Genomic DNA, 13,372 nt, shown 5'->3' with positions numbered 1-13,372 from the left:
GCACATCACTGTGTCCTCACGTGGCTGTGCTGTTGCTGTTGTTTTTTTTTTTATTTATTTATCTGCTTCTTTAAGAAACTCAAAATACACTCATTTTCTAACAGATGATACCAGCTGATAAGAGTTATCTATTGGGCCTGGCTGTTAATGTTTCAAAGCGTTCCAATTATGAGCGTGAGTGAAAATGTCACAAACACTCCACGGCAAATTCTCTGAAGCCTTTCGGCCAATCAGAGAGGCACTGAGCCATTTGCTCTCAATTAGTGCGTAAACTGTAGGTCAGAGAGGGCTGGGAAAAATAGGCTGCAGCAATACTGTGGCCCCGATTCGGAGGAAGTGATTTCCAGAAATCCATTAGTACCTGATCTATCTCGTTTTCAGAGCAAGTATATGTCACCTAATGGTTTGGTGGAGTACTGCAACAGGAGAGAGTGCACTTTGCACCAGATGTCACAGCATTATTACATATGATGTTATGCATCACATGTTGTACACTGTGTTACAGTACCTTCTCAGGGTATGGAGTTTATGAATTGCACAAATGATGTCCATTTACTGTAACCTGGGAATATGTTCCTCCAAATATGTCATTACACATTGAGGCCAAGGAAATACAATTCTTAATTCTTTTCTAAATGAGGTGTGGCAGTGTAGCATAGGGGTTAAGGAGCAGGACTCGTAACCGAAAGGTTGCCAGTTCGATTACCCACAGAGGCACTGATGCTGTACCCTTGGGCAAGGTACTTAACCCACAACTGCCTCAGTAAATATCCAGCCATATAAATGGATAACATTGAAAAAAACTGTAACTGATATAAGTCGCTCTGGATAAGAGCGTGTGCTAAATGCCAATAATGTAATGTAATGAAATTGTAGCAAATATAATTTGCTGTAAGGATGGGTGTTATTCTAGAAGACATCTGTGAGATTTGTTAAGAGAACTAAACACTGATATATATCTGATATAGAACTTTTTGCTTCATGGCCAGGGTTATGTGGCCAGTTTTGATATTAGAGTCAGGGGATTTGACTGTAGTTATATGAAACATGAAAAGTATTATTTAGACTGTAAGAATTTTTATAAATAACTTCCAGAACCTCTGTATCACCTTAACAGAATGATCTTTTTGTATTATTCAATTAGACCTTCTCTATACATAATATGATACATGAGTCTAACTAGTAGTAAATTATGCTTCCTATAAAATGTCATATTGTGACCTGACTATAATCAAGGTAGTATCCCCCCATGTGATGTCTTAGGTAACTGACCTTGCTTGTGTTTGACAGGAATCAGTCATCTGTTGACTGATTCCAACCCTGGAATGAATCCCATTTAAACATCATCAGGTATCATTACAGTATACCATGAAGTCCTTGGGTTAACTGTGTTCATAAGTAGTAGTTGCTTTTGATGGTAATTTGTCAGGCAATGTTCAAACATAGCCAGCAGACCAATATGACAGTGAGAGTGTGCGTTTGAGTTGTCATCTGATCTCATTGCATGTCGTATGTATTAATGTGCACAGACATGAAGAAACACCTCTGGGAGTCAGAATAGCTTTCTTACATGTTTGAATGAGTTCTTCTTTTTCCTTCTGTTCTTGTGATCAGTGCATCCCTAGAGGAGGTTTCCTTGTTAGTGACACTGCATTTTTGCTATATGCCTTGGGCTCATGTGATTAGGCTTTGGAGGAATGGGCTCAGGAGTATACAGCCACACAGCACTGTGGAGCAGGGTTTGGCAGACACCTCCGCACAGATCATTTTGGCTTTGATGAGTTGTTAAATTAATGATTTTTTTTTTTAATTTGTCTGCAGGGTGGTTATATTCGATTGGATAAATTAGAGTTATTTCAAAATTAATTACTCTGTAAGTGGTAAAACTCCGTTTATTTCAGGCTGACTTACAACCCAAGAAGAGCAGAACTAGTTTGTTGAGTTCATTCTCGGACAGGAAAAGTGAACGTTCCGCATTTGGGTTGAAATAAATACCCTTTTCCACAGAAACACATTGGGACTTAACAATCACCCAGTATCATACTTCTCCATACTGAGTTTACATCTTCAGAAGAACAGTGTTGTTTTTTGGGGTTTTTTTTTTCTTTTTTGGAAGAAGAAGAGTTGACACAGCATGCAGCTCCGTTCGACCATTCTGTTTTTGTTTGGGGAACTCCAGGTCAGTCATCCAGCGGATCAGTGGGCGAGGTGTCCATCCAAGTGGATCTCATTTCTCATCCCGGCACCGGCGAGCACAAAGTCAATGTGAAAGGTAGGCCTGGCTGAGCCCAGAACCCTCTCGGATTCAGAGCTCAGTGAAAGTAACGCATCGCTGGGATGTCCTACAGGCCTCTCCGTATCGATTGAGTTGAGTTTGATACTGTGTACCTACACAGAACAGAAATAAATAATGAAAGGTGCCCACTTTTCCTTTCAAGCTTTGCCATTTGGAACCCCCCCCCCCCTCCCCCCACCCCTCACTCACTAAAGAATGGACTGAGAGGGAGATTAAATATTAATGTGTGCATTCAGGAAGACCTGTAAATACTTATTTATAATTCATCTGTTAACTGGTTAAAGGCCAGGGATGTTCTCTTTTTTTAAACTGAAAACTAACTTGACAATTCCAAAAAACGGAATAAGCTGACAATAAAAGTTGCAAACACTGGGAAGACATGCTGTTGTTGTTATTGTTATTATTTTTAGTTTTGTATTAAAAAGCAGTGCCACATAGCACCTCTGAAGGACAAGACAATCAGTCAGGCCATGCTTTGAATAACACATGGGTTCTGTGCAAGTGTCCTCCATGACTTTACATGAGGACAGCCCTTTTTCATGCCATTGAGTGACCTCAAGGTGGCATCAGACCCTGCACCTCACCCCAGAGTGTGTTCACACTTATCCTACGCTCCACTTAATAGCACATGGTAAACTTTCCACCCCGGGTCTCAACCAGGAGCAGAGGTTCAAGAACATGCCGCTGTAGTGCAACAAACTCAGAGCTCACTTTCTCTTTCTCATTCTAATGCAAATGCAAGAAGTCCTCTTTGAAGGTTTACAAGCAAATTTAATTCCAATGACCACATGAAGACAGTTTCACAGTAACATCTGAGATAAGCAGTGTATAGAGTTTTATCCTGCAAAGTGCAGTGACACTGTCGAAAATACAAACCAATGTTTCCACATTGCTGAGGAGCTTTTGGCACCGTTATAAAAAACGAAATACTCACCATTGAACGTCTCTCCCCGTCACCCTTGCATCCCCAAATCCTTTCTTCCAGTCGCTGCAGTGAATAACCTCAGCTGGCAGACGAATGCCATGTTCCGCCCCTTCGTGGAGATCAATGCAGTCGGCCCCAGCCTGGCCGACAAGAAGCGCAAATTCGGCACCAAAACCAAGAACAACACCTGGTCTCCCAAGTACAATGAGTCCTTCCAGTTGTAAGTCACGGCGTCCGGGTTACCTAATGACAGCGCTAGAATTATTCAGTATTGCTTAAATCTAACATTTTTTAAAAAGGTAAATGTCATCCAGGAAGTTCCTCTCATTCAAATTATGGAGGGTGGTCAACCCCCTGTGATTGCATACTAGATAATTACACTGTGCTTAATTGTGGAATATGCACCTGGCCCTGTTTTAATCTCATTAACTCTGTTTACACCTCTTACAGCGTGTGCTTACTCCAGTTAATTGTATAACATCACAGGAGTAAAATGATATTTTCTGATATCATCTCTCAGTATTTTCATTGTTAACTGGTGTGTACATGTTTTTCTTGCTGCTTTCACATCAGTGGAAGCCATAAATGTGCACCCTCAGCTTCTGAAAAAAAATCTACCATTTTTGTGACAATACTGTTGTTGATCTCTTGTGACAGTGCTGTATGCGACCAGTGTGTATTTCAGCAGTCACTGGGCATTGTTCATTTTGCCCTATTGAGCAGATTGGCTCGAAGCACTACCGATGCTGTGCCATTTGTTTGCATTCTGATTGGCTCAAAGCACTTTGCTATTGATACCATGCCTCTTGCTTGCCTTTTGATTTTCTCAAAGCTCTCTCCTATTGACACTGTGGCCCTTTTGCATTCTGATTGGGTCAAAGCACTCTCCTGTTGATAATGTACCTCTTGTTTGCATTCTGATTGGCTCACAGCTCTCCCCTACTGACATTGTCCCTCTCGTTTGCCTTCTGATTGGCCAGCGTCCTGAGTAACGAGCATGAACCAGGGGCCTACGAGCTGCACGTCTCGGTGAAGGACTACTGCTTTGCCAGGGAGGACCGCGTCATCGGCATGACCGTCATCCAGCTGAGAGAGCTGGGTGACAAGGGGAGCTGCTCAGCCTGGCACCCCCTGGTCAGGAACATCACCATGGACGAGACTGGGTTGACCATCATGAGGATTCTCTCCCAGAGGACCAGCGACGAAGTGGCCAAAGAGTTTGTACGCCTCAAGTCAGAAACGCGGTCTGCCGAAGAAGTGCCGTGAGAAGGAAGAGGGGCCACAGCCGAGGGGAAGTGCAACCATGGGGGTTGAGAAGAGTCGTGTTGTTTGTTTTTGTGCATGTGTGTGAAACATCTGTCGGAATGTTCATTTAAAAAAAAACTACAGTATGTACAAGCGTTTACCTATACTTGCTATGAAGTACTATATTCTCCGAGTTATGTTAAAGAGATATTAAATACATTTTTGTACTAAATTTAGTCTTTTTGAACAGAAATTTGTTCAGATGAAGTGCCAAACCAGAGAAAAAAAAAAAGACATCTAAACGAAAATATAAAAACCATGGTGATCTTGGTACCTTTTGAATTTGCTCGGTTATTTTGTCCAGTGTTACTCATTTTCCCTTCAAAAGTGTTGCATTTTAATTATTCAATATATTCGTTTGCACTGTGTTTCTGACAGTGCTCTACACAACACATGTTGTGCATGTCCTGTTTTCCAAACCATCTCCTCATCACCTCACAGTGACCATTGGCTTTGGTCTTACCCCTCCAATCTACTGTTTTGTGCAGACCTGAAAAGAGGCCATTTTTCCCAAAAAAGGCAACGACTGCTATGTAAATCTTCGTAGGTGTTTGTAATTTTATAATCACTGACAATAGCGAGAGCATCCTCCCGCATATTTGGTCCAGGTAGACAGGGGTGGAAGCTTGTTTTTTTGTTGTTTTTTTTTCTCATTGTTTTTTTTGGGCCATTGGCTTTCCCTGCCTTTCTGAATAATCACTGTGAACATGAGTGTTGGAGAGAAAGCTTACATAACACTGCTGACAGTTTGATATTGTTGTTTCATATCTAAAAAAAACTTTGTTCCTGAGAAACTGCCAAAGTTACATAAAAATGTTTGTATAAAAAGCAATCCATGACCTATGTGAAAAATACATACATATGTACATGTGCTGTATGACTTTTTCAGTGCTACATAAACTGATTGTTGATGGAGTGATTCTGATTTTTTTTCTTATTTTTGTGAAGCTGTTGATCAGTTTGAAAGTTGTAAATGTTGCTTTCAATATTAGTTAATATCAGCTTCAACCGGTTTGTATATTTTATTTAAAAAAGGAGAGTATAACATTCAGTAATTATGCAACATTCCTATGTATTGCACTGATGGCAAATTGTATGTCATGTAAATATATTTAGTGAGAAATTCTCTAAGACGAGCTTGTTTTTTTTCCCCACGCAGACTTCACAGTTGGTCAGACAAGTAATTTGATATGATCTGGATTATCTGAGCCATCACAGCACATCAGAAGAAAACACTATCCAAGACACACATTTCATGACTACTAGATTTCTGTCTGTAATGTCTTATCTTCCTCAAACACATTTACAGAAAACAAGGAGGTAAATGCAGAGAGACAGTACATTATCTTTCCTTCTCAGGCTGGAGTCAGGAGATCTCACAAATGTTTAAGCGCTTGAACCTGAATAAACTTTTTTCCAAATGAAACCAGGGGTCAGCATCAATAACACAAGAACAGCTGCAATTAAATAAAGCTGAAAAGCCTGTTGATTTCTCCAAACGTGTTGCACAGAGACGCCAAACTGTTCAGTTGGAGCCATTTTTTTTAATATGCTGAAGCAAATAAGGAGTACCTTTCTGCAGCTGGCATTTTTGAGTGGCTTTGCAGGTGAGAATTGCAGGTGACCGTTCTGATTTAAGTCACGGGTATGTTGTTAATACAAGTCAGAGCAGAAAATTGTCACCATGGATGGGACATTTGCTGTTCTCAGCAAGCACATAGGTATTACTGACGAATCCCAGGACTGGCTTTGGAGGATTAAAAGATTTGTTTGAAGTTGGTTACATGTATCAGGCAAAATGATATTGATACCAATAACGTGAACCTTGCCATATTCAAAATACAAATTGCAACACTTGTGATTTTCAAATGGTTCACTTCCCAAGTGCTGACAATGAAAGCGAAATATTCGCTTATATAGTGGAATGTCCCCATCATTGGACCATTTAGAAAGAAAAAAATGTGGCAAATACAAAAGCTCCATTAATCCCCCATGATGTGTTTTAAAAATACACCAGCTGAGGGGTGTTGGCAACCTGAACAAATTATATGAAAATGAGTGTCCCCACCTTTGAATGTCGAGATGTGCCCTTACACAGCCTAATAAATCATTTTCATACTCCACGCTCTCCCTATATGTACCACAACCCATAGTGTCAGTACTGGACTCTTAGGCTGGAGGCTCACATGAATTGAGGCTGGTTACCATGGAGACCCAAGTTTGCAGCCGAACGTGAAAGCAATCATTGCTTTGCACAAAAAAAAAAAAATCATTAACTGGCGGCACCAGAGAAGATACGTCACAGCTTATCCAAATGAACCATCTATTTTAGATGGCCATTCACCAACCTGACATCTGATGGTAGATAGTATTACCTGATAACACAAGATACCTTCACAAGAGGTGAACATCTGGCCTCTGCAGGCTTTTTGGAATCTTCGCCTCTGTGTGTAGGTCAAGAGGGCACCTAGGAATGAATTGAATTCATTATCTTTTTTTTTACCCATTACCAGTGATCCCACATTTCAGAGTCAACGTCTCTGGCATTTTGTTATTCATGTGGCCTAATTGTAAGTGTGTTTAAGTGAGCGTTAAGCAGTTTATCAATGAACGAAAACAAAATTATTAGGCATTACATTTTTTCAGCTTCTACCTTGTAAAGCATGTATTGATAGATGTATATCTGTATTTCTCATTTATTTAATGCATCATAAGCTGTTATGGTTCTCTCTTTGATTAATAATAATCAAAGTATGTTACATTATTTCAAAATGAATATATGGTGATGTACACAGAAACAGAACAGCAGAGGGGGCTAGCATTGGAGAATCCTTGAGGAAATTGTGCTTTTTGCCTTATTTAAAAGACAAAACCTCAACTGAGTTTGTTCTTAAATTTTACAAATACATAGAAGCATAGAAGTGTTATTTAAAAGAAAATTACAATTCTGCCTATTTCAGTTTGACATATGCTGGAAATGTACAATATACAGCATCTATAGCTCCTGATTAATGTCCTTGTAGTGAGTTAAGGACAGGGCAGATGGCAGTTGGAAATAATTGCCTTTTTCCTTGGTATCTGTGAGATAAGATGGCACAGTAATGACATATCTATGAAAGACATATCTTCCTCATTTCCTTCCTCCTACATTTGGCTGGTAATTATACACATTGCATGATTTTTTCAACACTATTTCCAATTACAAGACCATACATATACATTTCTGTAAGGTTCTGTTGAAATGCCAGTATGAATCAGAGTGCTTTAGGAAGCATAGTATTCATCTAAGGAAATCAGATATTTTATACATTTGTGTCATCATCCCTGTCAGATCACTGACACAGAAAGCACCATGATTTTTCACCTTCATTTAATGTAGTGGAAATGTATATTTTCCCTAATTCTGAGTATTGCATTTAAGCAAGAGTTAAGAGTTACATTTATTGCATAGCATACGTTTTTCAGTTTACAAGCTTAAATTGATGCAAATCAACAGAATGTGAGCATAATAAAGTGAAATACAGAAGGCTTATACACGCTGAAGTTTTGCGTAAAACATGCATTTAGATTGCACAGATGGTTAAATGGAGGGTGTGTCTTTTTTTCCAAGTGTTTGTTTGCAGAAGGTTGTAGAGGCTTCACCAGACTTCATTTGATTTCACCCATAAAATTGGATTGTGCAGTAAACACCTCGGTTACAGCTCTGTTGTGAAGAGAGAGGGCCGTGTTTCAGTCTGTCTCTCTGGTTAGATGTTCAAGAGTGGAACAGATGTTTCTCCAATATTCAGGTGCTGGGTTCAGTGAGCTCATATCCTACCATACTTTGGTCTGTTACCAATACTGAAGCATTGAAGCATCTCTTTAAAATGCATGGTTTCTGTACAACACTTGCAATAAAAAAAAAAAAAAAACAGCAACAAAAATAATTATTGAAATCTCCGGATTATCTTTATTATTTCTCATCTCTGCTGCATCACGGTCTCTGTGGTCACAAGGTGTTGTGACATTAGCTACATGATCTATACAGCCAACTCTCATGAGCCATTCATTTTCTGTAAGTGAAAGTTCAGCAGGATTTGACCATATTGAATCGCTGCTGCTTTTGCTACACCCAAACAATTCTACAGGGAGGCCAGGCGAGGGCATATATGACAGAGAGGAAGCACAGACGGGTCACATGGTGTCTTTCTGGAACAGCCTCATATATGTAGGGTAAGGATAAGACTGCCTGGTTTAGCTGCGCACTGCAGTGTCTGCTACAGGACGCTGAAAAGAGGCACGAGGCCTTGCGTCTGACAGAGACAGCCAGCCGTCACCCTCACAGCTGTTCTCTAGCAGAACAGCTGTAAAGACAACATTAGCAAGCCAGTGGGCGTGTCCACGTCACCTTGTGAAGGATTCTCATGATATATTTCGCCATGGTTGATTTTGATCCTGATGATAATGTCTTCCTCACGTCACGAAGTAAGTTATTTGCCCCTGAAAATCCATTGCCATGGTCCCAGTGATTTACTTCAGTTAACACTAAGAGCAGCTATTCATCTTTCTTTCTCTCTCTGCATATTTTGCTGTCTTTCTCTCTCTCTCTCTCTCTCTCTCTCTCTCTCTCTCTCTCTCTTTCTCTCTCCCTCTCTCCCTATCTCTCTCCCTCTCTCTCTCTCTTTCTCCCTCTCTCTCTCTTTCTCTCTCTCTCTCTCTCTCTCTCTCTCCTGCCTTCTCCATCTGTGAACATTTATTGTTGGATGTTAAGACACCTGTATGAATTCATCATACACATTTGTAAATGACAATCCTGGTCCCATCCTAGCCAGAAAGAGGACATTAATTCAAGTACTTATTATATGGTGACACTAATCTGACAGAGCTATGCTCAACCAGTGACAAGAAGACAACAGAAGATGTAGGTATTTTTTTAGAAACTAACTTGAGTGTTCTGGAAATGAATAAAAATGAATAGAAAGGTATTTACAATACACACTCTATGAGTGTGTTGGCTTTTGAGAAAAAAATTATCACAGATCAATACCTTCAAGGTATTTTTCACTACCCGTACATGATCCCGGTCTTTGTTGCCAGTTTTGCTGGCTATGATTGGATTCTTCATAAATATAAATTCTGCTGCCTCTGTACTGCGGTACATTTAGATAGAGCCACCAGAGGAGTTAGACACCCAGCATGAAATATGTTGTCGTGGTGTAGTGGGCTCATACCCAGAAGGTTGCTGGTTTGATTCCCTTCTGGGGCTGGTGCCATTGAACCTATGGGCAAGTTACTTAACCCGAAAATTGTCTCAGTAAATATAAATGGATAACATGTATTTGCATTTACATTTATTCATTTGGCAGAGGCTTTTATCCAAAGCGATTTACAAGTGAGGCAGAGTATAACACAAGCGAAAAACCATTCGGAGTCAACAATAGAAGCACTGTATGACTGGGCTTAAATGGTTGGCCAGGCAAGGTACAAACTAGCAGGTTAAACTAACGAGTGTGTTAAAACTTTAAATTATATTTTTATTATCATTTTATTTTATACTTATAGGAGACAGTTTCATGAGAAGTTCCTTTAGGGGTTAGTATTTCAGGTACTCAGGTGAGAGCGGAAGAGCTGTGTCTTCAGTAGAATCAGGTATCAGTCCATCAAAAAAACATCCAGTGTGACTGAAGAAATGATGGCCAAATCTTTTTCAGTGGCCTATGAGATAATAACCCCCTTTTTAAAAAAACCAAAAAAAAATTGTTTTACCCCCATCAATTCTCTGTACGTGCAGTTTATAAAAGAAAAAAATCTACTTTTTGGCTCAACAAAAGATGCTGTCTGTGTGTGGGGTGCCTTGCCATCTGTCCTTTCCAAATAGAGATTGTTTTGTAACTGGTGGAGGGACCAGTCTGACTCTGGTGGAAAGCTGTGGAATACGGAGTACCAAGGGGCACCTTCAGTGTGCTGTCCAATCAGCTGAAGAAGTGGAAGGGAGAAGAGGAAGCATGGGTCTCGTGAGACAGTCACTTAGCAGACGTCCTTATCCAGAGTGACTTACATGCCTTGCAATTTTTGCATGTTATCGATTAATACAGCTGGATATTTAGCTCATCCAGCTCATCCAGAATGCAGCTGCCCGACTAATCTTCAACCTCCCCAATTTCTCCCATGTTACTCCCCTGCTTAAATCCCTCCACTGGCTTCCTGTCGCTGCCAGGATCAGATTCAAGACCCTAACCCTCGCCTTCTCTGCAATCAACAGGACAGCCCCTGCCTACCTCCAAGAACTCATCCAGCCCTACACACCAGCCCGACCCCTGCGCTCAGCAGCAACTGGACACCTCGCTCCTTGCATGGTCAAGGCAGGAGGTGCTCGTTCTGCCAGACATCAGCGTTTCACCTACATCGCTCCCCAGTGGAACGAACTCCCTGTCCCGCTACAGACAGCTCCATTACCCCATTCCTTCAGACGGGGCCTGAAGACGCACCTCTTCAGACTCTACCTGGACTGACCTCCAATCAGTGCTGTCGTAAATTGCTGTGCTTTTTAAATTGTTTCTTGTTGCCACCTTTACCCTGATGCTCATCGCGCCGTTTGAAGTTGTTGAAGTTTGCTGTTTGAAGGTGTATCGTATTAGTTGCCCTATACGCTGTAGTTGTACAAATCTGATAGTACTGCGTCCTCAAACAGACCTTGCTCTCAGCTGAGAACTGTCTCATTGTGGAACTGTACACATCCTGTCCCCGTACTGTCGCTATACTTACTGTATGAACTTTTGTAAGTCGCTTTGGATAAAAGCATCTGCTAAATAAATAAATGTAAATGTAAATGTAAATGATATTTAATGAGGCAGTTTGGGTTAGCTACCTCGCCCCAAGAGTTCAAGAGCAGTGCCCGAGTGAGGAATCAAACCAAATTTTTTCTTACCTCTCTATACCACACAGTTTCCCCAGCCTTGAAGCTGGTTAGATGCTGGTCTGAAGCTGGGTAGTAGCTGCCGCTAATGTTGCTCGGAAAAGAGAAACTCTGAACTTGACAGGTGCACACCTATCTGTTCGCAGGCACAGCTAAGCACTGTGAGACCTGTCCTGGCAGCGGCCCTCTGGTTGCTCCTTTCTCGGAGGAGACCAGTCTCATCTCCCCCGCTGTGTCACCCTGAAGCACGAGAACAGGCCATCCATCCTCTCTCACAGCTGTCCCACAATGCCTCTCTCCCTTGCACAAAAACCGCACTCTACAGCTCAGCACAACACCATAGATATTTGTGAAGTGTGGAGGCTGTCTCTCTGGAAAACACAACAATTTTCTACCCTTGTACATAAATTTCTTTCTTTCCTTCCTCCCTTCTCTCTGTCTCTTTCTCTCTCTTTGGTACGTGTGACCAACTGCTGAAAGTATTATATTCTGTGGAGTGGCCATCTTCAGTGTAAAGGATATGAAAGCCTTCTTTGAGGCTGTATTTGCTGTTTGGTGGCACACGACAGCTGCCGTGTGGATTTAGAGTTATCAAAGAGATGCCCTACAGAACCATATCAGGAAAGCCATTAAAGTGCTTTTCTTAGTCCGAACATCTGTGCGGCTCCTGTGTGGCTAATGCTAGATTAGCTACACCAGGGCAAAGCAATCAGATCTGTGATCTTTTATCCAAACCTCAGCAGTCTTTGCAGAGAATTTTTTTTTTTTTTTAAAAAAAGAAGAAAAAAAAGAAAAACATCATATAGAACCATGATGCCATATTAGGTAGCACTAAATATCTAATATCGAAAACTTTGGAGATCTCCAGCATGCACAAACAATTACCATTATAAAGACTGTTGATGCCTTTGTAAGTTAAGCATGTCAACTACAATTGCAGGTCCATTCAAATGAAGTCAGACTTAATCTAGTCAGGAACTACTGCATGTAAAATTTGTGCAAAGAATGCAATATATTGCAATGGAATGCAACGGAGCAAATCACACATTAAAAAGTATAAGGGAGTCTGAGTCCTCAGACAGACTACTGGCATTAAGGAATCACTGTATCAGCTTCAAAAATTCAGTAGAAGGACAGATGTCAGTAGTGGGGGGAAAAGTTCACTTCACTTTGAAGTCCAAGGAAAAGGTCACTCCTGACTAGTGTTGTTGACTGTCCTGAGGACATCTCAGTACAGGAATGAGGAGAATGATAATAACCAGGTAAGCAATGAGGGGTGATTGTATCTAGTGCACAATATGGTTTAGCCAGGTTTGGCAATTCCATGGCAGCTGTCTGAAAGTTCCTTCCTGAATTAAAAAAGTCAACAATAAACACAACAAAGGACACATAGAAAAGTGTCATTTTTAATGTAATTACATACTAAAATGTATATCGCACTCAAATACATACCTCACATGAACATGGATTTCATTATCGGGGAATTCTACAATTTGTATCCTGGGGTAGGGTTAGGGTAGCACTTGTAAATCAGTCCAGATTCACATTCATACCTTGAATTGCCGACAAGTGTTTTTTTAGACAAATGAAAATGTGAAACTTCAAGGACAGAAATGCAAGACATTACATCGCTATTTCCGAAGAAGAATTTTTTTGCTCATTTTAAAATATATGACTGGAATCAAACTACTGTATCTTTGGACTTCATTTAAAGTTGAAATTCCCATTTCTATTACATTAACATACATGCCAAAGCTTTGATTTGCATCAAGGCCGAATGGCACATTTTTTCAAATATTCCCCATGTCCATTTTCACCCTAATGGTAAGTAGATTAGTTGCACCTCCAGAGAGATTTTTTATATTAAATTTGCTGGCTCATTTTCATTTCATTCATATTCATCTTCTCTCAAAGCTGTATTATGTATGTTAGCAGGATTGAATTAGGATTG

General features: G+C 40.6%; 1 protein-coding gene across 1 annotated transcript in view; it reads left to right on the top strand.

Annotated features, from left to right (window-relative positions):
- LOC118782079 (protein unc-13 homolog C-like) overlaps nucleotides 1-5,360 on the top strand; it is a 105,530-nt gene extending 100,170 nt beyond the window's left edge. The window contains exons 30-32 of the mRNA XM_036535326.1: nucleotides 2,180-2,272; nucleotides 3,282-3,441; nucleotides 4,202-5,360. Of these exons, the coding sequence (XP_036391219.1) occupies nucleotides 2,180-2,272; nucleotides 3,282-3,441; nucleotides 4,202-4,487 (539 nt within the window). The 3' untranslated portion in view covers nucleotides 4,488-5,360. The remainder of the gene's footprint in view (nucleotides 1-2,179; nucleotides 2,273-3,281; nucleotides 3,442-4,201) is intronic.
- Nucleotides 5,361-13,372: the final 8,012 nt, after the last annotated feature.

This window comes from Megalops cyprinoides, chromosome 8 (genome assembly GCF_013368585.1).
Source record: "Megalops cyprinoides isolate fMegCyp1 chromosome 8, fMegCyp1.pri, whole genome shotgun sequence".
NCBI lineage: Eukaryota > Metazoa > Chordata > Actinopteri > Elopiformes > Megalopidae > Megalops > Megalops cyprinoides.
Note: the sequence above shows the minus strand (reverse complement) of the source record. Positions and strands in the feature narration are given on the sequence as shown.